Source organism: Zingiber officinale, chromosome 7A (genome assembly GCF_018446385.1).
Source record: "Zingiber officinale cultivar Zhangliang chromosome 7A, Zo_v1.1, whole genome shotgun sequence".
Taxonomy (NCBI): Eukaryota; Viridiplantae; Streptophyta; class Magnoliopsida; order Zingiberales; family Zingiberaceae; genus Zingiber; species Zingiber officinale.
Window position 1 is genome coordinate 54,127,923 of NC_055998.1, and position 26,848 is coordinate 54,154,770.

The following is a 26,848-nucleotide window of genomic DNA, read 5'->3' on the forward strand; positions in this document are numbered from 1 at the left end:
AATTGCTTTTAATAGTTATGGTTATAGGTTGATGGTTAGATTAAAGTTTGATTTAAACTTAATTTTAACGTTAGTTTAATTTAGTATAATTATGTACTTTTAATTAAAATTTTGAATTATAATTATTAGATTAATTATTGCTTATTTCAATTAAGTTTGATTATAAGTTTCATAATTAATAGTTATGGATTAATTATGAATTATTATTCATTTAATTAGTTTCTTAGGAATTAATTAGGTAATTTTTTATAATTAGTTTTAATTAGTTTTTTTAAGGTTAAAGTACTTTATTTGATGATTAAAGTTAAGATTTCAAGTTGAAATTCATTAAGAATTAATTAAGTGTATTAAGTTAAATTGTAAAGTTAATGATTAATTTAATTAAGTTAAAGTTATTAATTATTGATTTAATATTGGTTAAAGTTAAATTAATTAATTTATTTATTATAGTCATTAAAGATTAATTATGTCTATTAAGATAAATTAGTTATTGATTAGGGTTAATTAATTTAGTTTTATTTTAAAGTTGTTTTAGTTTGCTTTTTAAAGTCCACTTGAGTTAATTTAAGTTTAAGTTTAGTTTGAATTAAGTTTATTTTAATTTAGTTTTAGTTTTATTAATTTAATTTGAGTTTTAATGAAGTTTGAATTAAATTTTGATTAATTTAAAGTTGTAATTAATTTTAGATTTTAAGTAATGTGTTTACATTTTATTTTACATTTAAATTAAATTTGGTTTTCATAATTAGGTTTAATATTTGACTTAAAGTTTTAAAATAATTTTAATTAAGTTTTTAGTTAAATTTGAAAAAAGGTTATTAAACCCATGTTAGATTCAAACTTAACTTTGGGTTAATCAAGCAGGCTTCCTAAGGATAAGTTTTCAGTTCAGTGGAGAGGCATATAAACTTCTTGTGTATCAACGGTGGACCACTTGCTGAAGACTTTCCAAACTATTCCCGTCCAAAAAACTTAATACTAAATTTTGGTCTAACTAGCCCATGTTTAACTGGGGTAGATTCGGTTAGATCCACTAAGTCTAGTGCACCAGGTAGAATACACAAGATTCAGCCTAGACATGTCTTCGACAAAGCTTCCTTGACGTACTATCATCCTAATCCATTCTGATGCTATGTTGTAGGGTTTGGTAAAACTTTTTAACTAACCATTCTAAACTAGTAGCATAAAGAAAAGATAAATGACATGGTATAAATCAGATAAGTATGCATGATCATGACAAGTCAATAAATTCAAACATGTCATATTATTTTTATTGTTATAGTTGTTTTATTATTATTACTTTATTGTTGTTATATTATTATTTATTATTATTGTTATTGTTATAGTTATTTTATTATTGTTACTATTTTAATATTATTGTTATTACTATTTATTATTATTATTATTATTATTATTATTGTTATTATTATTGTTAATATTGATTAGTTTCATAATTAAAGGGTACATGATTATAATTAGGTTTGTGGAAATTTTGTTTCAAATTTGGTTTTGATTTATAACATAAATCTAGATTTTGTAAGTTGAAAAAATTATTAATAATATTTTCTAATTTATCAATTCTATTTTTTAAAACATTATTTAGTTTTTCTAGTTTTCTAAAATTCGATTTTGTATTTAATTTATAGTTTGGTTTTTAATTTTTATTTTCTAAATTTTTAGTTAAATTTTGTTTATTGTTAATTAATTTTTGAACATTATTATTTTGATTTAAATTTAAATTATCTTGAATAAATAAATTTTGATTAACCAGATCTGGGTCTTGATTAAGGTTTGGGTTGAATTGATCGATTTTAGTTACATTTAAATTAATTATGTTTTTATTAATTAAATTTTTTTGTTAAGCAATGTAGGATCTTTATGCTTTTTTAAATTCATAGTACAATTCAAACAAGAAGAATATAAAGCATGCAAATTTTTATATAATTTAAATTTATTTACCATAATTGCTTCCCCTGAATCCTTAGGTCTTCTCTCCGGACATTGAGATTTATAGTGTCTCATCCTTTTGCACTTGAAACATTTGATGTGGTCCTTTGTTTTCTGGACTCTAGGCATCAGTTCCTCCTTTGCCTCCGGTTGTGCAGATCGATTCATTGGGCATTTATTTTTTAGCGTCCTTTTTCACTACAATTAAAACATGTTATATGAACCTTAAATTTAGAATTGATAATTTTACCTTCTGAATCTTCATTAGGATTCTCCCCCTTGACCATTGTCATTTCAGATTCAGTCTCGTGCATTTGGTCGGACTCAGGTTCGGGTTTGGACACTTGTTCTGACTTGAGAATCCATGAGCCTCCTCCTTAGTCACTAGAGCGATGAAGTTGATTTGGTCTTGTTCTTCTAGATCTGGCTCTGAGGATAGCTCTTCGGATTCGGACTCGGATTCAAATTCACTTTCGTCTTGATCTTCTAGCCTCGACGGAGTCTTGTGAAGCTTGATCAATTTGGTCCACATCTCGAATGCGTTCTTGTAATCTTCTAATTTACACAAAACTTTATTAGGAAAAATACTAATTAAAATATCTATTACCTTTGTGTTTGCTTCTGTGTTTTGAGAAGGTTGTCTTAGTGCGATCCAGTTGTCGAAATTATTGCTTCCAACGAAGCATTTCATCATTTGTGTCCAGGAATTGAAGTAGACTTGATCCTACGGTGGAGGGTCATAGATACTTCGCCCTTCTTGATATGACATCGACATTCTTGAAATTAAAGAATTAAAATAAAAATATTTCCAAGACTTTCGTCTTGGGATTAGTAGTGCTTGAAAATTAGAAATAAAAAAAAATTCTAAATGAAAAGGAAAGAAACTGATAAAATAAAAAGTTTAAAAAAAAATCTTTAAAAAATTGTTAAGTAATTTCAGAGCTAACAAGGCTCTGATACCAATTGTTGGATCGGATGAGTGCGATAGAGGGGGGGGGGGGGGGGAATATCGCGCTTTTAAAATTTTTCTTTTACTTTTAGAAACCAAAGTCGTACAACGGAAAGTAAAATGAAAGACTAGTTCATTTACTTCGTTCGAAGTCTAGGTCGACTCCTACTCGAAGGTTCGCGATCCTTAACTGCATCAATAGACAATCCACTATAACCCTTCTTTCCAAAATCCTCGGAAAGAAGTAAATCGTACAGATACAAAAATATAAGATAGTAACAATCCTACTATCTTATATGAATTTAAGTGCAATACAAATAAAGTATACCGACAATAGTAAGTGAAAGTTGAAGCTCGGTCGGTACTTCCGGACGAAGTAGCTTGAAGAGTCGTAGAGGACTTGGAACACGATCCGTTTGCAGAGAAGAGCTTTGAGATGATCAAAAAAGTATTTTTCAGCCTCAGACCTCGAGCTTCAATTTATAAGATCTTTGAGGTTCGGTCGACCAATCCCTCTGTTCGGTCGATTAAACCAGCTCCCTTCCTTCCTGGCTGGAGTCTGACGCTGACTCGATCTTTTGCATTAACTGGTCATTAAGGGTTCGGTCGACCGATCCCCTTGTTCGGTCAACCAAACAGGCTTCTTCCCTGTTCGTCGAGATTTGTTGAGATTCGTATTTATTGTGCATTAATGGTTGACTGGTTCGGTCGACTGATCCAAGGGTTTGGTCGATCGATCAGCTCTATTTCCTTTTGCTTCTGATCGATGTTGATGAACTGGCCTGTGTTGAGTCAACTTGGTTCGGTTGACCGATCCCTATGTTCGGTTGACCGATCCGGATGAACTTGCAATACAGAGTTAAACAAAGTATCCCTGCAACACAAAGGTTAGCACAGTAATATATATAATGCATGAGTAATATTAGATAGTAGAACTGTCTTGATCTCAACTTGGAAATCTTCCCGGTTTCTTCAGTTGGATCAGCGACCTTAGGTTGTTCCCTTCAGAAACCTGACCTCACTGTCGCTCCTCCAGTTGTTTACCTCAACTTACCTGCCAAACATAGTCCTCCAGACATGTTTGGACTTTGCCTGCTTAATATCTGATCACTTGATCCACTAAGACTTTTCCTACAATACTATATTAGCCAACAACAATAATAGTAATATAAAATATAATGGTAAACCTAAACCTAGATTTACTGAGATCTGCTGGTCCAATCGACCACGCGATCAACCTTGCTTGGAGTTCACTCCTCCAAGACTTCTCATTACCTAAGGTTATCTCCCCCTAGGTTTTTCACCACTTGGCTTCACTTACCAAGACTCGGTATTCGCTGCCCAAGGATTAGGTCCTCCAGACCTATCCACCTAGCTTCCACGATATACCGAGATTTCCCTTGCCTCAGTATTCGGCTACCCAGGGATCAGGTTCTCCAGACCTATCCACCTGGCTTCCATGATCTACCGAGATTTCTCTTACCTAGCCTCCAACTAGGACTTCCCTTGCCTAGCCTACAACTAGGACTTCCCTAGATCAAGCTCCATACTTAAACATACTTAAACATATTTGTCGGACATTAAAACCTTGGAGGTCGATTGCACCAACAATCTCCCCCTTTTTGATATTTGACAAATATGTTTAAGTTAGATCTATTCATAAGATTTAGATTTCTAACTTAAAACCTTCTTCTATGGCTTCTCTGTTGGGTTCGTCGGGCCGCGAAAACCGTTTTTTCGCATCGCGGAAACCCCGAGTCACCCAAAGCCATGGATCTCGTGCAAAGATTCGTAAACAAAACTTTTCGAAAAACCTTTTCTTGTACGAGTTTGTAAAAACTTTAGATCTACACTAAAGTTAAGATCATTACCCTTGATGCGCGCCCCACGCGAATCCCGCTCGTCCAAATGTTGCCGGATCTCAAGACCGTCAAGCGCACGGTCCTCTAGAAGTATCCACATGGACACACTAGATGGAGGTGACCAAAAACCAAGGTGTGCTAGCACCTATGTGGTTCGGCCAAGAAAGGAGGAGAGGGAGAGAGCAAGAAGAACTCTAGTAGGAAGAAGAAGGAATGAATGATGGAATGAATTTTCAAAAAAGAATTCTTCTCCACATTCAAGTGGCCGGCCACCTTCAAGGAGGTGTAACCCCCACATTAATTCCAATTAATGTGGAGACCATTAAGAGTTGTAACCCCCATGAGGTGGCACTCTAGGATGATGTGGATCAACACTATTGGTCCACATCTTGCCACCTCACTAGTGATGTGGCAAAAAGTCAAGTCAAACATGACTTTTTCTCTTCCTCTCAAATCAAGTCAAACTTGATCAAATCTCTCTCATGGTTGATCTAATCCAACCATATGATTCAAGCCAACTTAATATAATGAATCTAATTCATTAAATTAAGTTGATTTAATGAGTCATAATCTAAATTAGACTCATTGAATACATGAATCAACTTGAGTCCAACTCAATTAGCCCAATTTGGATTACTCTTAATCCAATATGATTCATCAAATGAATCTAATCCTCTTGGTTCATCATATGAACCAAATCTCCATCGAATTGTCCTTAGTGTGTGACCCTATAGGTTCTTGTAACGTTGGCAATGCCCTAAACCAATTTAGGAGCATAAGTAATGAGCGGTATCTAGCAACACATCATTACTACCCAAGTTACAAGAATGTCGAGATCCGACATCACCTTGTGACTACTAATTGTGACTCCTCACAATATATGTGACATTGTCCTTCTATCCTAGACATCTAGATTGATCAATATGAGGCATAGACCGTGTCATCCTCTAATCAATCTAAATCTTGAACTCCAAGTAGACTCACTCGATCAAATGAGCTCAACATCTAATGTTGACTCATTTGGGCATGGCCATGCACTTAGTGGTCTCACTCTATCAAGAATACCGATGTCGCTCCCGTCATATGGGAGGGATAGATCCCATCTACATCACTCACATCCCTCTACATAATTCGTTATATACCCAGTAATCGCCTTTATAGTCCACCCAGTTACGGGTGACGTTTGACGAAACCAAAGTACATAACTCCTTATGTAGGGATCCATGATGACTTCAGGTCTAAGGACTAATAGTCATACTAATAGCCACATGAGAAAGTATATGACACTCATATAACGATCCATGATACTTTCTCATGGCGGGTCATTCAGTATGCATTCTCTAATGCATACCCATGTGTCAGCTTGATATCTCTATATCCATGACTTGTGAGATCAAGTCATCGAGCTGACCTACATGCTAGTCTTATTGTATTAACATTGTCCTTGAATGTTAATACTCGCCTAGGAATGATTTAGAGTAGTGTTCCCTATATCATCTCACTATCGATTCAACTAATCGATTGATATAGGTATGAACCTTCTACTCAAGGATGCTATTATACTTAGTCTATTTGACACTAATACAAATAAGTATAATAACCAAACAAATACCTTTATTCATATACAAGAATATGATTTACATGAGTCCATACAATCATCAAATGATTGGCTCTAGGGCTCTAACTAACAATCTCCCACTAGCACTAGTGCCAATCAGTATAGGCTCTAAGGCCTAATGACCTAGTGTGACCATCATGCTTCCTCTGTGCCAAAGCCTTGGTCAAGGGATCTGCGATGTTAGCCTCTGTAGGTACTCTACAAATCTTCACATCTCCTCTATCGATAATCTCTCGAATGAGATGGAAGCGCCGTAGTATGTGCTTGGTCCGCTGGTGTGAGCGAGGTTCCTTCGCCTGTGCTATAGCTCCATTGTTGTCACAATAGAGCTCAATGGGGTCAGCAATGCTAGGAACCACCCCAAGTTCAGTGATGAACTTGCGGATCCAAACTGCCTCCTTTGCTGCCTCTGATGCAGCAATATACTCGGCCTCTGTTGTAGAATCAGCTACTGTGTCCTGCTTCGAACTCTTCCAGCTCACAGCACCACCATTTAAGCAAAACACGAACCCTGACTGCGATCGGTAATCATCCTGATCGGTCTGGAAGCTAGCATCACTGTAACCCTTTACAATTAGCTCATCATTGCCTCCATATATCAAGAAATATTCTTTAGTCCTTCTTAAGTACTTAAGAATATTCTTGACCGCTATCCAGTGACTTTCACCTGGATCTGACTGGTATCTGCTCGTCATGCTCAAAGCATACGAGACATCAGGTCGAGTACATAGCATGGCGTACATGATCGATCCTATGGCTGAGGCATAAGGGATCTGATCCATGCGGTCTCTCTCCTCTCTAGAAGAGGGACCTTGAGTCTTCGAAAGACTCACGCCATGTGACATCGGCAGAAATCCCTTCTTGGAGTTCTGCATGGCAAACCGAAGGAGTACCTTATCAATGTATGTACTCTGACTTAGGCCAAGCAATCTCTTAGATCTATCTCTATAGATCTGTATTCCTAGAATGCGGGATGCCTCACCTAAGTCCTTCATTGAGAAGCAACTCCCTAGCCAGGTCTTGATAGACTGAAGCATAGGGATGTCCTTCCCAATGAGTAGTATGTCATCCACATACAATATGAGGAAGACAACTATATCCCCTACAACCTTCTTATAGACACAAGGTTCATCTTCGTTCTTGATGAAACCAAACTGTTTGATTGCATCATCGAATCGAAGATTCCAGCTCCGAGAAGCTTGCTTTAGTCCATAAATGGACCTATGCAGCTTGCATACTCTACTAGTATGCTGTGGATCTACAAAACCCTCAGGTTGTGTCATGTACACATCCTCGAGTAGGTTTCCATTCAGAAACACGGTTTTGACATCCATCTGCCATATCTCATAGTCATGGTAGGCTGCAATAGCAAGCATGATCCGAATGGACTTAAACATCGCTACTGGAGAAAAAGTTTCATCATAGTCAATACCATGAATCTGCTTGAAACCTTTAGCTACCAAGCGACCCTTATAAATAAGTCCATCCATGTCAGTCTTTCTCTTAAAGACCCACTTACACCCAATGGGTTTTACCCCTTCAGGTGGATCAACCAAAGTCCATACTTGGTTGGTGTACATGGATTCCATTTCGGATCTCATGGCTTCTAGCCATTTCTCGGAATCTGGTCTCATCACAGCTTCCTGATAGGTGGTAGGCTCATCCTCTATGAGCATAACGTCATCATGGTCAGACAAGAGAAATGAGTATCTCTCAGGCTGACGACGTACCCTATCAGACCTGCGAAGAGGTATGTCTACTTGAACTGGTTGTTGTTCCCCAACTCCTTGTGGAACATCATCCACAACACTTTGTGGTTCCAGTTCAACTTCCATCGAGGCTTCAGTGCTAGTATTCGCATCTTGAACTTCTTCAAGATCGAACGTGTTCCCACTAGTCTTTCTAGAAACAAAGTCCCTTTCTAGAAAGACCCCAGTCTTTGCCACAACTACCTTGTGCTGACTGGGAATGTAGAAGTAATATCCCTTAGTTTCCTTGGGATATCTAATGAAAAAGCACTTGTCGGATTTGGGTCCTAATTTGTCTGAGACTTGACGTCGTACGTAAGCCTCACAACCCCAAATCCTCATGAAAGACACCTGGGCATCTCTCCCAGTCCATATCCTATATGGTGTCTTTATCACGGCCTTGGTGGAACTCGGTTGAGAATGAAAGCTGCCGTGTCTAGAGCATATCCCCATAGATATGTCGGAAGATCTGTGTGACTCATCATAGACCGTACCATATCTAATAAGGTACGATTCCTCCTTTCGGACACACCATTCCACTGTGGTGTTCCAGGAGGAGTGAGTTGGGATAGAATCCCACACTCAGCTAAATAGTCACGAAACTCATGGCTTAAGTATTCACCACCTCGATCTGATCGAAGTATTTTAATACTCTTGCCAAGTTGGTTCTGTACTTCATTCTTGAATTCTTTGAACTTTTCAAAGGATTCGGACTTATGTGTCATCAAGTACACATAACCGTATCTACTGAAGTCATCAGTAAACGTGATGAAGTACCTATAACCGCCTCTAGCAGCGACATTGAAAGGGCCACATACATCACTATGTATGAGTCCTAACAAATCAGTCGCTCTCTCGCTATGCCCACTAAAAGGAGTCTTGGTCATCTTGCCTCGTAGGCATGACTCGCATATCTCATATGATTCAAAATCAAATGAGTCCAGCAAACCATCCTTATGGAGCTGGGATAAGCGCTTGTCATTTATATGACCTAAGCGACAGTGCCAGAGATAGGTGTGGTTCATATCGTTCGATTTGAACCTCTTGGTACTAACGTTATAGATAGGGCTCTCTAGATCTAGAATATAGAGTCCGTTTATCAGAGGTGCACTACAATAGAACATATCGTTTAAATAGACAGAACAACATTTGTTCTTTATTATAAACGAGAATCCTTTCTTGTCCAAACAAGATACTGATATAATGTTCTTAGTCAAGGCAGGCACATAACAACAATCATCTAATTCTAGTACAAGCCCAGAGGGAAGAGATAGATGATAAGTTCCTACAGCAATAGCAGCAACTCGTGCTCCATTGCCTACTCGTAGGTCTATCTCACCCTTCATCAATGCCCTGCTATTCCTCAGCGCTTATACATTAGTACAAATGTGCGAAGCACATCCGGTATCTAATACCCACGATGAAGAAATAGAGAGGTTGACTTCTATAACATGTATACTTGAAGTAGAAATCTTATTTCTCTTCTTCTTAAGATCTTCCAGGTATTCTTTGGAGTTCCTCTTCCAGTGCCTTGCTTGTCCTTGATATAGGTGACAAAGATGTTCAACCATATCGTAAGCGCTCATCAACTCATGTTGCTTCTGAAGCTCAGAGTTCATGGTTGCGAGCATAAGACAGGACACATCTAATGCGTCATCTTGATGCTTCTTGTAAGCATCCCGGTCAGCTCGCGTGGCAGTGGCAGGAGGAGCCTCTGGAATGGGCTGCTCCAGAACGTACAGTTTACGTTCCTGAGTGAGAACTATTCTCAGGTTCCTGTACCAGTCCAGGAAATTTGCTCCGTTGAGCTTGCCCTTCTTAAGGACAAAACGCAGGGAGAAAAAGTTCGTATTCGGCGTCATGGTTATCTACAACAGAAAATTTGCAGAAATAAATATTATATTCTTTTAAAATCATTTAATTAGGCCTTTAACTAAATGATGCTCCCACTGAATACTATAATTCTTGTGGGACAAGATCCACATCATACTAACCCTTGAGTTAGCTTTGGCTAATACGCCCAAAGCTTAGTATGATCGGTAGGTAACGATTACCAATTACATCTCTATGCAACTCTTGTTTATAGGATCAAGATCCATATTTATATTAAAACTCGAGTTAGCTTTGGCTAATACGCCCGAGAGTTAATATAAACGTGATTTTGTCCTACCTTTCCAACTATTGGAAGAATGCCTATAGTTGACTCGATCCAACCGAGTAACTAGGAATACTCAATCTAATTGAGTTTGTATTCACCCATGCGTTGATAGGCGGGACCAAGATTGTCCCTCCGTACCCTACCAAGATAATATGTATTGCTCTGCTTTGGCAGATTCAATAATACATGTGATCGAGGTAGTGATAGGTATCACGACAGGGTTAGGCATTTAGAGTTGGTTCTATCTAGATCTAATCAAATTGAGAAGGATGCATCTTGTGCACGACTTAGATCTAATCTAATCGCAAGGGTGCATCATGTGCACGACTTAGATCTAATCTAATCGTTAAGGCACTAATTAATTAATTAATTATTAAACATGCATCAGATACATAACAATTAATTAATTAATCTATTTGTGATTTAGTCATGGCCCTACTACGATCTTCTCAAGCCAATGAGAAGATCGAATGGTCAACCTAGGGTCAACAGCTTCTCCAAGCTCCTCCCTTTGACCACCTTGTGTTGCTCGTGCCCGCCTCGGAACTCCGTCTCGTGTAGACCCTCCACCGCTCCAATTTGTACATTACAATTTGAAACTCGAGTTACATTCGAGTCTAAATCTAATTTACAACCAGAATAAGAGAAAGGCACGACGCGCAGGCCGTGGAAAAATAAAAATACAGCACACACAATCATATGACGGCACGCAGGCCGTATTATGAATTACAACACAAATCCAATCTTATTGGGTATTTTGGGCCATGACTATCACAAATTAATATATAATTCAAAATTATATATTTTTCATAATTTTTCTGTAATTTTAAAAATAATTTTTTACAATTTTTATGAGTGAAATTTCCCGGCGGTCCCGTTTAGCGGTTTCGGGCACAATCGCGGAACGGATCCCCTTGCGGCGCCCAGGGGCAGCGCCCCTACCCGCGATCTAACCATCGCGAGGGTTCCTTTGCGATCCAACAGCGCCTAAACCCGCTGTCCCAAAATGATTTGGGTCGAGACATTGCCGTTTCGGAAAAATCTTCCCGGCGGGTTCGTTTTTAGCGATTTCGGGTGCAATCGCGGAGCAAATTCCCTTGCGGGGTTAGGGGCAATGCCCCTACCCACGATCTAACCATCGTGAGTTGCTCCTTTGCGATCTAATGGCACCCGACCCCGCTGTCCCAAACGGATTTAGGGCAAAATGAAGCCGTTTAAAAGAAAACTTTCCGGTAGCCGAAGCCTACAAGTGCCGAGACACTTGTGCTTCGCTTCTACGGAAAAATTACTCATAAAAACTCTAAAAACTCAATTTTTACAGAAAATCACAGAAGGTATATTTTTCATAAAAATACAAATGAACTCGTACAAGTCTTTGCACGTGGCTCTGATACCACTGTTGGGTTCGTCGGGCCGCGAAAACCGCTTTTTCGCGTCGCGAAAACCCCGAGTCACCCAAAGCCATGGATCTCGTGCAAAGATTCGTAAACAAAACTTTTCGAAAAACCTTTTCTTGTACGAGTTTGTAAAAACTTTAGATCTACACTAAAGTTAAGATCATTACCCTTGATGCGCGCCCCACGCGAATCCCGCTCGTCCAAATGTTGCCGGATCTCAAGACCGTCAAGAACACGGTCCTCTAGAAGTATCCACACGGACACACTAGATGGAGGTGACCAAAAACCAAGGTGTGCTAGCACCTATGTGGTTCGGCCAAGGAAGGAGGAGAGGGAGAGAGTAAGAAGAACTCTAGGAGGAAGAAGAAGGAATGAATGATGGAATGAATTTTCAAAAAAAAATTCTTCCCCACATTCAAGTGGCCGACCACCTTCAAGGAGGTGTAACCCCCACATTAATTCCAATTAATATGGAGACCATTAAGAGTTGTAACCCCCATGAGGTGGCACTCTAGGATGATATGGATCAACACTATTGGTCCACATCTTGCCACCTCACTAGTGATGTGGCAAAAAGTCAAGTCAAACATGACTTTTTCTCTTCCTCTCAAATCAAGTCAAACTTGATCAAATCTCTCTCATGGTTGATCTAATCCAACCATATGATTCAAGCCAACTTAATATAATGAATCTAATTCATTAAATTAAGTTGATTTAATGAGTCATAATCTAAATTAGACTCATTGAATACATGAATCAACTTGAGTCCAACTCAATTAGCCCAATTTGGATTACTCTTAATCCAATATGATTCATCAAATGAATCTAATCCTCTTGGTTCATCATATGAACCAAATCTCCATCTAATTGTCCTTAGTGTGTGACCCTATAGGTTCTTGTAACGTTAGCAATGCCCTTAACCTATTTAGGAACATAAGTAATGAGCGGTATCTAGCAACACATCATTACTACCCAAGTTACAAGAATGTCGAGATCCGACATCACCTTGTGACTACTAATTATGACTCCTCACAATATATGTGATATTGTCCTTCTATCCTAGACATCTAGATTGATCAATATGAGGCATAGACCGTGTCATCCTCTAATCAATCTAAATCTTGAACTACAAGTAGACTCACTCAATCAAATGAGCTCAACATCTAATGTTGACTCATTTGGGCATGGCCATGCACTTAGTGGTCTCACTCTATCAAGAATACCGATGTCGCTCCCGTCATATGGGAGGGATAGATCCCATCTACATCACTCACATCCCTCTACATAATTCGTTATATACCCAGTAATCGCCTTTATAGTCCACCCAGTTACGGGTGACGTTTGACGAAACCAAAGTACATAACTCCTTATGTAGGGATCCATGGTGACTTCAGGTCTAAGGACTAATAGTCATACTAATAGCCACATGAGAAAGTATATGACACTCATATAACGATCCATGATACTTTCTCATGGCGGGTTATTCAGTATGCATTCTCTAATGCATACCCATGTGTCAGCTTGATATCTCTATATCCATGACTTGTGAGATCAAGTCATCGAGCTGACCTACATGCTAGTCTTATTGTATTAACATTGTCCCTGAATGTTAATACTCGACTAGGAATGATTTAGAGTAGCGTTCCCTATATCATCTCACTATCGATTCAACTAATCGATTGATATAGGTATGAACCTTCTACTCAAGGACGCTATTATACTTAGTCTATTTGACACTAATACAAATAAGTATAATAACCAAACAAATGCCTTTATTCATATACAAGAATATGATATACATGAGTCCATACAATCATCAAATGATTGGCTCTTGGGCTCTAACTAACATTCTCGTCCCTAAGAACTTCCACACATTTCCTTCCAGACCGCTAGCGTACTCTTTTGCAACAGCCCGTCGACTCTCTCCCGTGTCGTCCTTCTCGCTAGTTATGTATTTTGCTCGACTTCCTGTGCTCCTAAGTTCCTGCATACTTAGACACACGACATCAAAATATAATAGAACCTAACTTGACTTGGTTGATTACATCAAACTACCAAGGCTACTTATAATATGGGTCCTTATAAAGGTGAAAAAAAAAAGCTATCATGTTGAAAACTTTTGTTAAGCTAGGACTTTACTCTAGGGATCTTTTGTAAAAAATAATATATAAACACAGTGGAAAAATCAATCCCTCTAAAGATCCATGTGAATACAGTATACATGTTTGATCGAGTTGTTACCTTTATTCATGAACAGTACAATTCTGGTAGTAACTTTGATTTGTCTATAGATCTCAGTGCAATTAGAACGTTCGCGCCTCTACGGTATCCACATGAGCAAGTCTCTCAGTTCTTCTCCAAGAATTTCAGAATTGGAGCTCTCTCTCTCTCTCTCTCTCTCTCTCTTAACCCACATAAATGGAAGAGAAAGAATAGAATGGCATACCAACCTCTTCATCTTGCTAGAGATGACATATATATTGACAATCCAAGAGACACCCAAAACCTCTTCGTCTTCTTAGCCTCTTTATGGCCATTTAAGGTGACATTAAAAGGATCTTCTCCGATGACACTTCACCTTCTCCAATGACTATTAGTGTTTATCTTAGTGGGATCTTAATTAGGTTGGGTCATAATAAGGTATAAAATCAATTTCAGTATTAAGGCTCAAACCCATACAATTTTAGTCAAACCAAAATAAATAAATCTCCAAGTTAGCATGCTCTTTATGTGTGACCCAAGAGGTTCTCATAACGTTGGTAGTGTTTCTAAAATCATTTTAAATACACAAGCAATGAGCTACATCTAGTAATGTATCATTGCTACCCAAGTGACATGAATATTGAGCTCCAGCCTAACCTTCACTACAACAAAAACCCTCATAGACATCGGTTTTCCACCGGTGTCTATTTCATTTTCGACCGATGTCTATGAAGCCGATGTTAAAAGTCTGCCATTTTAGACATCGGGTTAAAACCGGTGTAGTATCACTTAACGACACCGATCTTCGAATCGGTTATTAACCGGTGTAGTATCACTTAACGACACCGTTTCATCAACGGTGTAAAACCGATGTAATATTGTATGTTAATAACATCAGTTTTGACAGCGGTAAATGACCGATGTAATATTATTTAACAACACCAGTTTTGCAACGGTGGAAAACCGATGTAATATGTATATTTTTTAACAGCACAAATTTAATTTCCGAAACAATGAAAAACCGACAATAATAAAAAAAATACACAAATATTCACAAATTATACAAATATTCTTCATTCAACAATATCCATAAAATACACAAATATTCACAAATTATATAAATAATCTTCTTACAACAGTATCCATAAAATACCCAAACATTCTTTTTACATCAAAAGCTAGCTAATAGATATGAACATCAAGGTAGAACATTCTTTTAACAACACATCAAGGTAGAACCGCACTTCAAATGTAATCTAGCATGCATTCAGCCCACTCGAACCGCACTTCATCAATTTCAACTATGGAGTACTTGAGATTTGTAAACTGTAAAAACACATAAATAATATATTAGTAGGCATCATACAACAACTTACTAGGCATAATACAACAACTTACTAGGCATGATAATGGTTGAACAAAGAAATATGACTACACAACAAATCCAGTGAAGCATAGAAGAGCAAAGCTACCTCTGATGAAGCTTTTAATTGCAGGGAGCAGTGTTGTCATTTTTAGTCAACTTCTATAAAATCTTCTACCATTGTTGAATGTATGTTTGTAGGACATAAACAATGTTTGTAGGTTCAAGCCGAAATAAATAAATGCTTAGGACATATTTGAAGGAAAACATCAAATAGCAAAAGTTGAGATTATACTATGTATAGCCAGTCGTGGTTATATTTCTTCAAATTTATTAACATATAAAGCAGTGGTATTCAAATTGTTCACACATGCTATTAGTCTGCCAAGAACATCATCAAATTTTAGTAATTCTTTTGTAACTTTAACAGAAGCATCAATTGCTTTAGAACTCAGTTGTATTTTTCCTTCTCATGAATACATCAAGTAAATTAGTTGTGTTTTAGAACTGTGGGAAACAACACCCAAGGTGAGACATGCATAAGACTTACAGAAAAGACATACTGTGGTTGCAGAGCAATCATCTAGTAGAAATCAATTCACTAACAATTATTGAATTGAATCAGAGATGTAAACCAAAGACACGCAGGTCACTCTAGAATAGTCATTAACAGTGGTTGAACTGAAGAAAAGATGTAAACCAGAGAGATGGGGAAAAAATGATTTATTTATTTATTAAACTTTTGATGAATACCCAAAATCACAGTGAAAACACTTCTTTAAATATCACAGAAATATATTGTATCTGTTCTCACTTATAATTTGTTTCACAAGGCTAATCAAGCATCATAACAGGTATCAATAAACTAGCACAGATGTAAGTTTCAATCAATCTTTATTTAAAAAGATAGATTTTTTTTATCTATGTGCACTGCCTGTGATCTAATAATCTAAAACCCAAACGTGTGATTTTCTCAGATTACTTGATGAAATTGAATCTAAATCTGTCATATGAGATCAAATAAACTAATAAAAACCTTTGCAGCATCTATATGCTTGCATGTTCTGCATGACCTGACAGGATTGTTTAGCATAAAAAGAACAAACATGACTATGAAAGGCATGCTATCATCAGCATATAAATAGACTATTTAATGAAGCAGTGAAAAAAAGAATCAAGATGACTATGAAATACATGCTATTCTTGGCAGATAAGATATCTTACCTCTGAACTACTGTATGCACGAAGAACTGTGAAAGGTTGAGGTTTCCCTCGAACATCATAGAATACTACACGTCCATTATTTGTCCCAGCAGCCAATAGATTACCATCATCACAGTATGCCAGCGATGAGAAGGGTGCCTCAAAAGGCATGCAATATGAGGGTCTTTTTGTTCCAGAATCAAACATATACAACTTTTTATCAAGACCAACTGTAACAATAATCTACAGGGAAAACAAGTCAGGATATAATGGCCATTGATTTTCTATAGAACAAGCACCTCCCATCCAACAAAACTAGCCAAACCATGTATAATTATCCACCAGAAATCCAAATCATTTAATAGATTCCTAGGAAGATAATACCTTGTCACTTGATGGAGAGAAGCAAATACCAGTTGTTGGGGCAGAATGCTGTTTCAACCAAGAAACCTGACACCAAGAGCCAGAGTGAATGGAGATCAATTTTTTAGTGAATGCAGGGAACAAATACAATTTCTCCTTCATTTTAGCAGATTAAGAAATATTATTTTACTAACCTTTGGTCTGCGACCAGTTGTATCCCAAATATGAACAGATCCATCATCCCCAGCTGTTGACAAAAGATGTCGACTAAATCGAGAATAATCAAGTACTCTTAGTACCTGAAATCGCATCACCGATACAGATTCATGTTAAACCAAAAAAGATGTTAGTAGAGCGAAAGTTTGGAATTTTCAAAATATTTGACAGCCAATAACCTGCCCATTTGGATCCTTGAGTTCAGCCCGTGTTCCGGAAGCAAGATAATGAAGTATGAGATCCCCCTTCTCGTTGATGGATGCTAAATGTTCATCTTTGCAGTTGTACATTACACCTGTAATTGTGTCAATATGACCACTCAACCGTTTGATGCACCTTTTCCTCTGCAGGTCCCATATTTTGACAATATGCCCACTTCCTCCAGAGCAAAGATATCTAGAACTTTTATTACTAAAGCTGATACAATTTATGGATTCCTACAAAATAGAGAAAAGTAAAAAAATCTTTAAAATGTTTGATATATTATGCACTCATAATTACACAGATAAGAAGTGTTTTTATTACTTAAACCCATGGCCATATTGTCATTTAGGTCCTGTTAGGCATCAATCAGAATCGGTAAGCTTACTAAAAAAATACAGGTATAGTCACCCAGACTGCGAGTATGCACTAATTTGTCCCTAATCACAACAAGGGGAAACAAGGCTCAGGAGCGGTACTTAGCATTACAATGAAACATACAAAAATAACGTAAAGGATTCATATTATTACAATTGCAAATATCGAAACACGGCACAGTCATAAAATTTCTCTTAATTTTTACCATCAAGTGAAAACTTGCAGAATAATCAAGCTGTGCTCATTCTATGTTTACAAGCAACATTTTCCATGCTCTGCACTCAAACGCAAAGAAAAAAAAAAACCTACCTGGAAAAGGAGAAAATCTAGCTTTTAAGTCTCTTATTTCTTCAATGTGTAACATCAGAATAAGCAATTTTTGCAAAGTCATCAACTGTAAAAGTCAAAGTCAGACTTTGCTATATTGGCAGACATTGCTGTACAATTAGATGAAAAGAAATAACCTACCTAGCAAAAGAGATATGCTAGCTATTTTCTTCTTATTTGTTCAACATGTATGCTAAAATTCATAAGGGAGTCAAACGAACAATCACCATTGTTCGAAGAAAATATTGATGGAAGAAAATACCCAGACACAACATAGCAAGAAGGTGGCAATTTCTATCATGCCAATAGTTCCAGTGCTTTTCTTCCAAGAGAGACAGAGAGACAGGGGGGAAAAAATGCAGGCAATGATTTGAATGACATCCGGGCATCTGTAAATTTCTAGAAAACCAGATGTATTGATCACAATAGAACAAATTAATGAGCAAACAATGAGCTACCTCAATGTCATCAGCAAGGTCGCTGCCGTGAGAAGGAAAGGATCCCATACTTTGGCCATTTTTATTCCAAAGTGATATCTTTTTATCGTCACCAGCACTAGCAACCACTAGGTCTGCACGAACATAAAGTTTAACCTTTAGTAAGATTTTCCCACCGTAAAAGTCAGCCACCATCCGCTGGATTAACAAAATTAACTAAGTTATACAAGATACAAAATAAATTTGAATGATGAGTCATGGGAAAATTAAATTCTGACGGAAAAATTCCAATTCGATCATAATCAATGATAGCAATTAGTATTACCTCTCCCTTTTGCTTCATTCTGAATCACTCTCCATGGACATGGCCTTTAATCCTCTTCTCCTCTGCGAATTATGGAACAGGAAACAAAAGAACATGAGATGTGAATGGGATGCAGGAACGAGACGAGCAAATTAGTCGAAGGTAGAGAGAGAATTTCTACCTTTCTTGATCCCTTCTTCTCCCTGACTACATACCTCTCCTGTGAGAGATCTGACAGCCATGCTCCAGGACTCACCAACTAGATTGAGTTTGTCAAAGAAATTAGAGGAAAAAAATTAGTTTTTTCGACTGTTTGATCTTAAAAATCGGATTTTTGGAGGGAATGGAAGCGTACGAGTATGCATTTTTGGATGAATTTGGATCTCTTCTTGGGTCGCTGCGACAGCTTGCACCCCTTCATCACCATGAAGTCCTCCTCCTTCTCCTTGTTCTACAATGAAACGAAGAATCGAGGTAGAGAGGCTGCCGAGGCTCTTTCGTCGGCGTTCTCGCCCTCGCATACCAACGCCGCCGATCCCCTGGTCGTGTAGCAACGGTCATCCTTATCCGGCGACGACGAGACAGATCAGGAGTTATGGTTCTCGCTCCCGGCCGATTCCGACCTCCTGTGGATAAATCCGAGCAGTGGTTACTTCCATATCTCACCACCGACACCTCAAACTAGATCAAACCCTAACTTTTCCGGATCAACCTCCGATCTATTACCTGAGGGGATAAAGAGGCGGGTGCAGGGGGGACTCTTGATCTGCGATGCGGCGGACATTCCGAGATGCGATTCCCCTCCGGACGCCAGATTTTGTAGCAGATCCTTTGTCCCTGACCTTGATGCGGCGGAGGCGCTTGCGGCACCCCCATTGCAGAGTGATGCGAGGACCGTTGCAGAGCCCATCGCGGCGGAGGAGAGATTGTTTTTGTTTTTTCCTCCTCCTCCTTCTTCTTCTTCTTCTTCTTTCAAACAGGTAAAGGAAAGTGCTGCAAAATCTAAACTCGAGAGTAAAGAAGCATACATAGAAAGCAACCACCACTCCAGCCACGTAATCAGAGGGCAGTTTAATGGAGGTACTAAAGAATCCATGGAGGTAGAGATCTTGCGACGCAAATGCAGCACCTGATCACAGAACAAGGTAGGTTCAAAGATGCCCCTTTCTTTAAAAAAAAAAAAAATCTTTTAACAGAACCTATTCGTTGGTCGAGGGAGAGGTGGACAGTCCGGCCGTCGCCGTGAAGCATGAGGTTGGAGTCTTCGAACAGTTGGGTGTAGCCTTCCTCAAAGGAGATAGTGGCGAGGTTGGGCAACTCCGAGAGGAAAGCAGCCTCATGGGAAGGGAGCAGAACCGAACACAAAAACAGGAGGAAGTAGAAAGGAAAAGATAAAGTATGGACTACCAGAATGCGAAGAAGGCCTCCTCTTCTCAACCAAATGGAGGAGTTGGAGGAGATGCGGTGTGGTTGGACGGAGAAGCAAGTTCGTCGTGTCTTGATCCTGATCGGGAAAGGATCTAGGAAGGGGGAAGAGGGAGATGAGGCTGAGAGAGATGGTCGGAGGTTTAGGTTTAGGCTGAGAGAGATGTCTCGGTTTAGGCTTACGCGAGAGAGATGGTCGCGCGGAGGAAGGGGCGGGATAAAGATTTAGGTTTGGAGAGAACTTCACAGTGTGCAGATTTTGGCTTGTGGGGAAATTAAAATACTTTATTTTGGTTCATTAACATCGGATTTTAAAAACCGATGTTAAAATTGGTGTCTATTAACGAAAAAAAGGGCGCTCATAGACATCGCATAAAAAACCGATGTCTATGAGCTAAAATCTGCGGTCATAGACACCGATTTTTAGAAAAACCGGTGTAAAATACTCAAAGACATCGGCTTTAGCCTAAAACCGTTGTTGTTCCACTGATGTCTATGAGAGATTTTGTTGTAGTGCTTTCTATGTCTATTATCTTTTATAACTTAATTTTTCTATCTTTGATATCTAAATTGATCTATGAGGAATAGATCGTATTATCCTCTTATCAACCTTTATGTTTCTTGATCTCCAAGCAGACCTACTCAATCAAATTAGCTTAATATCTCATATTGACTTATTTAAGTATGATCATATATTCTTGTGTCTTACTTACTCAAAGGGCCTATAGATATTACTTTCGTCATATGGATGGAATATATCCCATCTACATCATTCGCATCCTTTCGTATAACTTATTGCATACCAATGATCAATTTTATAGTCCACCTTATTACAGGTGACATTTGTCGATACCAAAGTACACAACTCCTTATGTAGGAAACCATGGTGATTTCAAGTCTAAGGACTATTCATACCAATAGTCAGTATGAAAATATTTATGACACTCATATAACGATCCATGAAGCATTCTCATGGTGGGGTCAATTCAATTCGTATTCTCTAATATATATCAATGTGTCAACTTGATATTTTATATCCATGACTTATGAGATTAAATTATCAATTGACCTACATGCTAGTCTCAACGTATTAATATTGCCCTTGCATATTAATATTTGACTAGGAATGGTTAAGAGTAGTGTTTATATATATATATATATATACATACAGTCTCCCACTATCAATTCAACCAATTGATATGTTGTAAACTAGAACCTACTACCCTAGGATATTATTATACTTATTCATCTAGTACAGATCTGAAGTAAGAGGCAGGGTGTTCTCCCATGTGATGAGGGATTGATTCCTACATGTTGTATTCTACACTCGTGGTGCTTAAACTATACATAATGTTAGGGAACTACGTCAAGAGTCACATTTGCTTTCCCGATTTATCTTGATGGTCGATGATAAACTTCTATGGGTTGACCAGTCACCTCTAGGATTAGTGATGTGCTATAAATCCGTAAGTGCATGGAGATGTCATCAAGTAATAAAAGATATTGAACCCACAAGGACTAATGGTTAAGTACTAGTTTACTAAACACATTCAACTGTCTATACTAATCACAGGTGTTAAGTGTAAAGAACTATAAAATCCAATGAAGGATGTGAGGAAAGAAGTGAGTGAAGAGATTCAATCAAAGAGATAGAAAGAAGGCAGAGAGAAGATAGAGAGATATAGGTGAATTTGATCGGCGAAGGCAATTCTAGAATTTTGGTTTCACTATATTATTAGTAAACACCCAATCTATGTTAATTTCATATCCTCAATGACGATTCAAGTGTAATGCCCCGCCCCTCCCGCTCAAGGAACGGGGGTTACTTTACTTACTTTCTTACTTACTTAATTGCATGCTAATATTCTTTTCTACTTAAAACAGCGGAAGTCTTGTTTATAAGATTTTCTTTAAAAACTTTCCTTTTCAAATCACCATTTCTAACTACCTAGCATATAAGGTCACATAGCATGATTAACATGATTTTAAGTCATAATACCAATAAGCATAATTAAATGTCATGGAGTCATGAAACGTTAACATAAGCTAGACATAATTCTTATTAAACAAAAGCAGATCTTTTCCTTTTAGCCGAGCCACTACCACACACATCCTTCTTGCCCCTCCTGCTGTTCCCTTAGTTTATCCAGCCTTTTCCCATATCTGTGGTACAAGGAAAGTAAGTTATAAGCACATGGCTTAGTAAGATCCTTTCCTACTCACAAAAACCGTATAGCATAACATAATCATCAAGGCATAAAGCATGGAGACAAACTCATCATATCATGTATAGAAGCATCATATCGTAATTTTCATAAAATACAGAACATCATGTCATATCATGTCATATTCATAAAGAGCATCAAATTATATCATGTCATAAAGTACATCATGACATATCGTAACATAATCGTAAAGTATCATGACATAATCATAAAGTTGCATCCTTGCATATCATAACATAGTCATAAGTATCATGGCATATCACGACATAATCATAAAGTGCATCCTAGCATATCATAACATAATCATAAGTATTATGGCGTATCGTGGCAAAATCATAAAGTATAATCAAATTATATCATGTCATAAAGTACATCATGGCATATCGTAACATAATCGTAAGGTATCATGGCATATCATGACATAATCATAAAGTTGCATCCTAGCATATCATAACATAGTCATAAGTATCATGGCATATCATGACATAATCATAAAGTGCATCCTAGCATATCATAACATAATCATAAGTATCATGGCATATCGTGGCAAAATCATAAAGTATATGCAAGATGACTTTCAAAACATGTATCATGAAAATATATGCATCATGTCTTTTGAAAACTTACTATATACATACTTAAACATAATCTCAACATAAGGGGGGCCCCGGCTTGTACCACATACATAAATGCGCGCGTCCTATGTAGGTCCAATGTAGCAAGTCTTGAACCCTACAAGGCATACATACTAGGCCCATTTCTTAGTCTATCGACCTAGGGGCACTTAGGAGCCTATTCCTAACGAGGCCCGTTTCTTAGTCCATCGACCCCGGGGCGCTTATGGAGCCCACCCTTGGGACAAGCCATATAAAGTAAAGTAGCATGTCATACATATCATGGTTCTTATCATTTCATGCATATCATTTCTTTTTTTCTTAACATATCATAAAACATGCATAATTTGGGCACACAGCTCATCATAATAACATGCATAAATTTGGGCACACAACACATCATAAACACATGTATAATTTGGGCACACAGCTCATCATAATAGCATGCATAATTTGGGCACACAGCACATCATAAATACATGCATAGTCGGGCACACAGCTCATCATAATAGCATACATAATTTGGCACACAACATATCATAAGGGTTATCAACAAGCGTAAATCATGAGCATACATAAATAAACATAGAAGCATAGCAAGTTCTTATCATATCATGAAGCATTGCATGTGAGACACATGAAGATCATAATTAGGTCTCTAACCCTAATTTTCATATAGTGGCCGAAACATATGATTGTAAATTAGGTTAACAACCAATATACAAGCATGTGAGCCCTAAACCAATATCATATCATATATCATAAGGAACATCATGAGCACGTTTAGTTTAGGTACTAGGTTTCCTAAGCTTAGAAACTTGTCATGGCCGAATCTTATCAAGCAATACATTGGGTTAAAAGCAACATACAAGCATGTGAACACTAAACCAATATCATATCATTTATCATGAGGAACATCATAAGCATGTTTAGTTTAAGTTTTAGGCTTCCTAAGCTTATAAACTTGTTATGGCCAAATACCATCAAGCATCACATTTGGTTAAAAATCAACATACAAGCATGTGAACTCTAAACCAATATCATATCATATATCATGAGGAACATCATAAGCATGCTTAGTTTAGGTTCTAGGTTTCCTAAGCTTGTAAACTTGTTATGGCCAAATATCATCAAGCATCACATTTGGTTAAAAATCAACATACAAGCATGTGAACTCTAAACCAATATCATATCATATATCATGAGGAACATCATAAGCATGTTTAGTTTAGGTTCTAGGTTTCCTAAGCTTATAACTTACTATGGCCGAAACTTGTAAATCATGTAACTAGGTTTCATGTGGCATAAAAGCATGGAAACCCTAAACAAATTGCATAGTATTTATTACCAAGAACATCATGAGCATAGTTAGGTTGGGTTCTTAGTTTCCTAGGCCTTTAAACTAGTTGTGGCCGAAAGTTCATAAAGCATGAATAAAGTTCTAATCCACCTACAAGCATGAGCATGTCATGTTAACTTCATATCTTGTCTTAAGGAAAATCATGGCATGCTTAGTTTAGGTTTAAAGTTCTCCTAGGCCCTAAAACCTACCATGGCTGAATGTTCATGAGCATTAAATAAAGTTAAATCAACATACAAGCATGAGCATATCATATTAACTTCCTATCTTATCTTAAAAAGAATCATGGCATGCTTAGATTAGGTTTAAGGTTCTCCTAAGCCCTTAATCTTATCATGGCCGAAAGTTGAAAGGGGAGACATCCTAATTCCAAGCAACATACAAGTAGGAGAAATGTTAACAACTCTCTTATCCTAAGGTACATATCATAAAAACAAAGGGAGCATGTTTAATTTGAGTCTTAAGCTTACCTAGTTCTTTTGTTCATGCTTGGCCGAGAGTCTAGGATCATGAATCTAAGTTCTAACCAAACATTCTAGCATAGAAACATTAGATTATTCCCCTACCATAAGATATATATTACAAGAAACATATTGAGCATATTTAGTTGGGTCTTAAAATTGCCTAGGTCTTCCTTTTCTTTTTGTCTTGGCCGAAAGTCCATGAAGAGATCCTAGGTTTTTAAGCAACCTAACCTCATAGAAAAACACATGAGCTATTGTACCACAGGTGAGGGAAACTTACATAATTTTCGCTTGTTGTTCCTTAAGAAAATGATACCCTTATGAGGAGGGAGAAGAACTTCTCTTCTTAGTTTTCCCTTTTTGTTTTCTTCTTCTTGTAAGAGGTAAACCTTGAGACTCCTTCTTGGAAATAAGGTTTTATTAGAGAGGAAACCTTAACTTGACTTTTGAGAATGAGGGAGAAAAGCTCTAAGGTTCGGTGGAGAAGGAAAAGGGGAGGAGGAAGAAGGAGGAAGAAGAAGAATTAGAAATTCTCTTTCTCTTTTCTACTCTAAATTCTATTTATTCATCATGGGAAGGAATTATGTCTTCATTTATCCTTCCCTTAACTCCTCTATCTCTTCCCTCTTTGATTCTCATGAAAAGTTAGAAGGGAAAGAAGGAAAGAAGGCAATTTGCCCTTTTCTTGCTCCCTCTCTTAACCAAGAGGAAGAGAAGGTAAGCAACTTGGTTTTCTCTTGCTCTTTTTACTTAGTTCTTTCTTCTCACCTTTAACTACAATTTCTATTCCTTTCTATCCAGCTATTATTCATTATTCTAGTGGTTATCATACACCAATTTAACTCTATTATTTGTGGGAGGTTCAAGGTTCAAACCTTCCCTCTCTTTCTTTTTATCTCTATTATTTCTTTTGCTTCCTCTTACCTTTATGCTCTAATGAAAAAAATACTACCCATATCTTATAATTCCGTGGGTGTTACAGTACCCCATACCTCATAGAAAGTTCATCCTCGAACTTAGAATAGCGACGTCAGGTAGTACCGGACTTCCTGCTGAGTGCATCGGCCACCTTGTTCGCTTTTCCGGGATTATAAAAGATTTCGCAATCGTAGTCCTTGACTAGCTCGAGCCATCTGCGTTGTCTCATATTTAGGTCCTTTTGCGTGAAGAAATATTCCAGACTCTGGTGGTCTGTATAAATCCTGCACTGGTCTCCATATAAGTAATGCCTCCATGTTTTTAGAGTGAAGACCACAGCTGCTAATTCTAAATCATGAATGGGGTAATTTCTTTCATGCTCTTTGAGTTGTCTAGAGGCATAGGCGATGACTTTGCTATCTTGCATGAGTACAGCTCCAAGTCCTAGTAAGGAAGCATCGCTATACATATCAAAGCCTTTGTTACTTTCTGGAAGAGTAAGGATCGGAGCACTGGTCAGTCTCTGTTTCAGTTTCGTAAAACTCTTCTCGCAGTCGTCCGTCCATTCATACTTCCTGTTTTTCTTGGTGAGAGTTGTCATAGGGGCTGCAATTTTGGAGAAATCCTCTACGAACTTCCTGTAGTAGCCTGCTAGTCCGAGAAAACTTCTGATTTCACTAGCACTCTTTGGTCTGTTCCAGTTACTTACAGCTTCGATCTTGCTTGGATCTACCATGACTCCTTCCTTGGAGATAACATGACCCAAAAACGTTACTCGGTCTAGCCAGAACTCGCATTTGGAGAACTTTGCATATAGTTGTTTCTCTCAAAGGATCTGCAGTACAATATCCAAGTGTTTGGCATGTTCTTCCTGGGTTTTTGAATAGATGAGAATATCGTCAATGAAGACGATAATAAATTTATTCAGATGTGTCGCAAATACTCGATTTATCAAATCCATAAACACGGCAGGGGCATTTGTCACTCCGAAGGGCATAACTACGAACTCATAGTGTCCGTATCTTGTTCGAAAGGCTGTCTTTGGTATATCATCTTGTTTCACTCACACTTGATGATAGCCGGACCTTAGGTCAATCTTAGAGAAAACGGTTGCTCCCTTCAACTGGTCGAACAGGTCGTCGATCCACGGAAGGGGGTACCTGTTCTTA

At 37.7% G+C, this 26,848-nt stretch overlaps 1 protein-coding gene and 1 long non-coding RNA gene across 2 annotated transcripts; both read right to left on the reverse strand.

Moving 5' to 3' along the window:
* Positions 1-16,441: 16,441 nt before the first annotated feature.
* Positions 16,442-18,564, reverse strand: LOC121999382 (protein NEDD1-like). Its single transcript, XM_042554070.1, has 5 exons — positions 18,391-18,564; positions 17,206-17,463; positions 17,005-17,109; positions 16,832-16,897; positions 16,442-16,690 (listed from the first exon to the last, which is right to left on the reverse strand). The coding sequence occupies exons 1-5, from the start codon at positions 18,562-18,564 to the stop codon at positions 16,442-16,444; spliced, it is 852 nt and encodes a 283-aa protein (XP_042410004.1).
* Positions 18,565-18,693: 129 nt separating this feature from the next.
* Positions 18,694-19,044, reverse strand: LOC122000118. The gene is made up of 3 exons (XR_006116954.1): positions 19,029-19,044; positions 18,855-18,932; positions 18,694-18,756 (listed from the first exon to the last, which is right to left on the reverse strand). It is a non-coding gene; the product is annotated as an uncharacterized LOC122000118 (long non-coding RNA).
* Between the last annotated feature and the right edge of the window lie 7,804 nt (positions 19,045-26,848).